This window comes from Poecilia reticulata, linkage group LG1 (assembly GCF_000633615.1).
Source record: "Poecilia reticulata strain Guanapo linkage group LG1, Guppy_female_1.0+MT, whole genome shotgun sequence".
NCBI lineage: Eukaryota > Metazoa > Chordata > Actinopteri > Cyprinodontiformes > Poeciliidae > Poecilia > Poecilia reticulata.
In genome coordinates this window covers 25,652,884-25,654,952 of record NC_024331.1, presented here as the reverse complement: position 1 = coordinate 25,654,952, position 2,069 = coordinate 25,652,884, and the positions used below count along the sequence as shown (strand labels likewise).

The window sequence follows — 2,069 nt, the reverse complement described above, 5'->3', positions numbered from 1 at the left end:
ACACACACACACACACACACACACACACACACACACACACACACACACACACACACACACACACACACACACACACACACACACACTCACACACTGGTGTGTTTCCATCACATCTGAGAGCTGATGTCCAGAGACACACTACACTGCAAAAACACAAAATTTTACCAAGTATTTTTGTTTATTTTGAAGTAATTGCACTTAAATTTATTTCATTTTTGTGTTATTTTAACTTTTAAACAACACATGCTAGCCTGTTTTAAGCCATAAATTATTAAGTAATGATGAAAAAGTACTAGTACTAGTTAGCTGATTATTTCACTTGTAACATGAATTAGTGGAACTGGCACTTTTTCATCAATATTGGGGAATTATTTACGTAAAACAAGCTTCTTAAATCATGCAGAAAAGTTACCTGTAAGTTAGTTTTGTCTTATCTTAAGTTTAATAAGATATTTGCATTACAAACTAGACAAAAATACTCTGTAAGATTTTGTGCTTTTCGATTTTGGACATCGTTACTTTAGTTTGTGTGAAAACATCATTACTGATTGATTAAAGTTTAATCCAACGTTATGATCCTGCTGAAATAACACAGACAGAACTAGAATATGCAAAACACCAAAATATGGTTAAACGTCATCAGTGAGAAATACACAGATTTACCTGCTTTTACAGGCACAGAAATATTAACTGTATTATTAAAGGATAATGTTATTTTAATGATAAGGATTGAAGTTTAGTGGTTGAAGAACAATCATTAAATGATAAAGAAGCGATTAATTATGTGACTATAGAAACCACAGCCAACGGCTGGAGAACCAACACCCACTAAGGAGAAAGGAAAGCAGCCCAGCCCTGTTCACATCACAGCAGGTCGAAACCTTTGTGAGGTTGGAAAGCAGAATAAAAATAATAAAATATGAACATTTTGTTTCCATCAGGAAACACGCCTCACACTGTTCACACGGAAAGACAATCAGTGCCAGCCACTCTCCAGAAGCTGCAGGGACATTTACACTTTACTGCTCAGTTTTTCTTTCTCTAATAAATATGTTCAGTGTTTGAATCACAGCTGCTGACGTATTTAAATGTCAGATTAGATACAGAAAGCTTTAAGTAAACGGTTGTTTCGTTTAGCCTTTCTGAGCCCCATCCCACAATAAGATGCATAAGGACAGAAGATGAAATATACACACATTTCTGTGTTCATCAGTTATTATCCAGAGGAAAAGCTCACCTGTTCATCTTGCTGGTGCTCTTCGTGTCCTTTGACTTAAACATCTTGGACATCTTGGAGGTGGAGAGGAAGCGTCTCCCTCTCAGTCGTACTCCTTCTTCACTGCTGTCTTCCTCACTCTGCGTCTCTCCTCTTCCTCTGGTCCTCCTCAAACAGTCACAGCGGCAGTGTGACACACCAGTCCATATTCGGGGCTCGTCGCCGCTGGCTCCTCCCACGCAGGGTAACAGGTGAGCCGCCGCCCAGGTATCAGCCCTGTGCAGGAGGACCTGACCGACCTGTTCTTCACTCTCCTCCTTCACGTTTCATTTTCTCTGAGGTTCTTCAGTCCAGCAGATCTTAGATAGAAAACAGATCATTAATCCTCTAAGGCCTGATAATATAGATTATTATCAGAAAATTCAGATTTTTCTTTTAAATTAACTCACCTTGCTTTTTAAATGAGTTTGTATCATAATTAATACATCAGACATTCATTGGATCATCATCACCAAAGATATCTGTTTGGTGATAACTATTATATATGTAAATCCGGATTTACATAAACATCCATCCATTTTCTTTACACCCTTGTCCCTCAGTGGGGTCAGGAGGGTTGCTGGTGCCGATCTCCAGCTAACGTTCCGGGCAAGAGGCGGGGTCACCCTGGACAGGTTGCCAGTCTGTCGCAGAGCAACACAGAGATACACCATGCACACACACACTCACACCTAGGGACAATTTGGAGAGGCCAATTAACCTGACAGTCATGTTTTTGGACTGTGGGAAGAAACCGGAGTACCCGGAGAAAACCCACGCATGCACAGGGAGAACATGCAAACTCCATGCAGAA

General features: G+C 40.1%; 1 protein-coding gene across 1 annotated transcript in view; it reads right to left on the bottom strand.

Moving 5' to 3' along the window:
- Nucleotides 1-1,692, bottom strand: part of evpla (envoplakin a) — a 21,725-nt gene extending 20,033 nt beyond the window's left edge. Inside the window, exons 1-2 of the mRNA XM_008417662.2 lie at nt 1,666-1,692; nt 1,238-1,533 (exon numbers count right to left, since the gene is read on the bottom strand). Of these exons, the coding sequence (XP_008415884.2) occupies nt 1,238-1,533; nt 1,666-1,692 (323 nt within the window). The remainder of the gene's footprint in view (nt 1-1,237; nt 1,534-1,665) is intronic.
- Between the last annotated feature and the right edge of the window lie 377 nt (nt 1,693-2,069).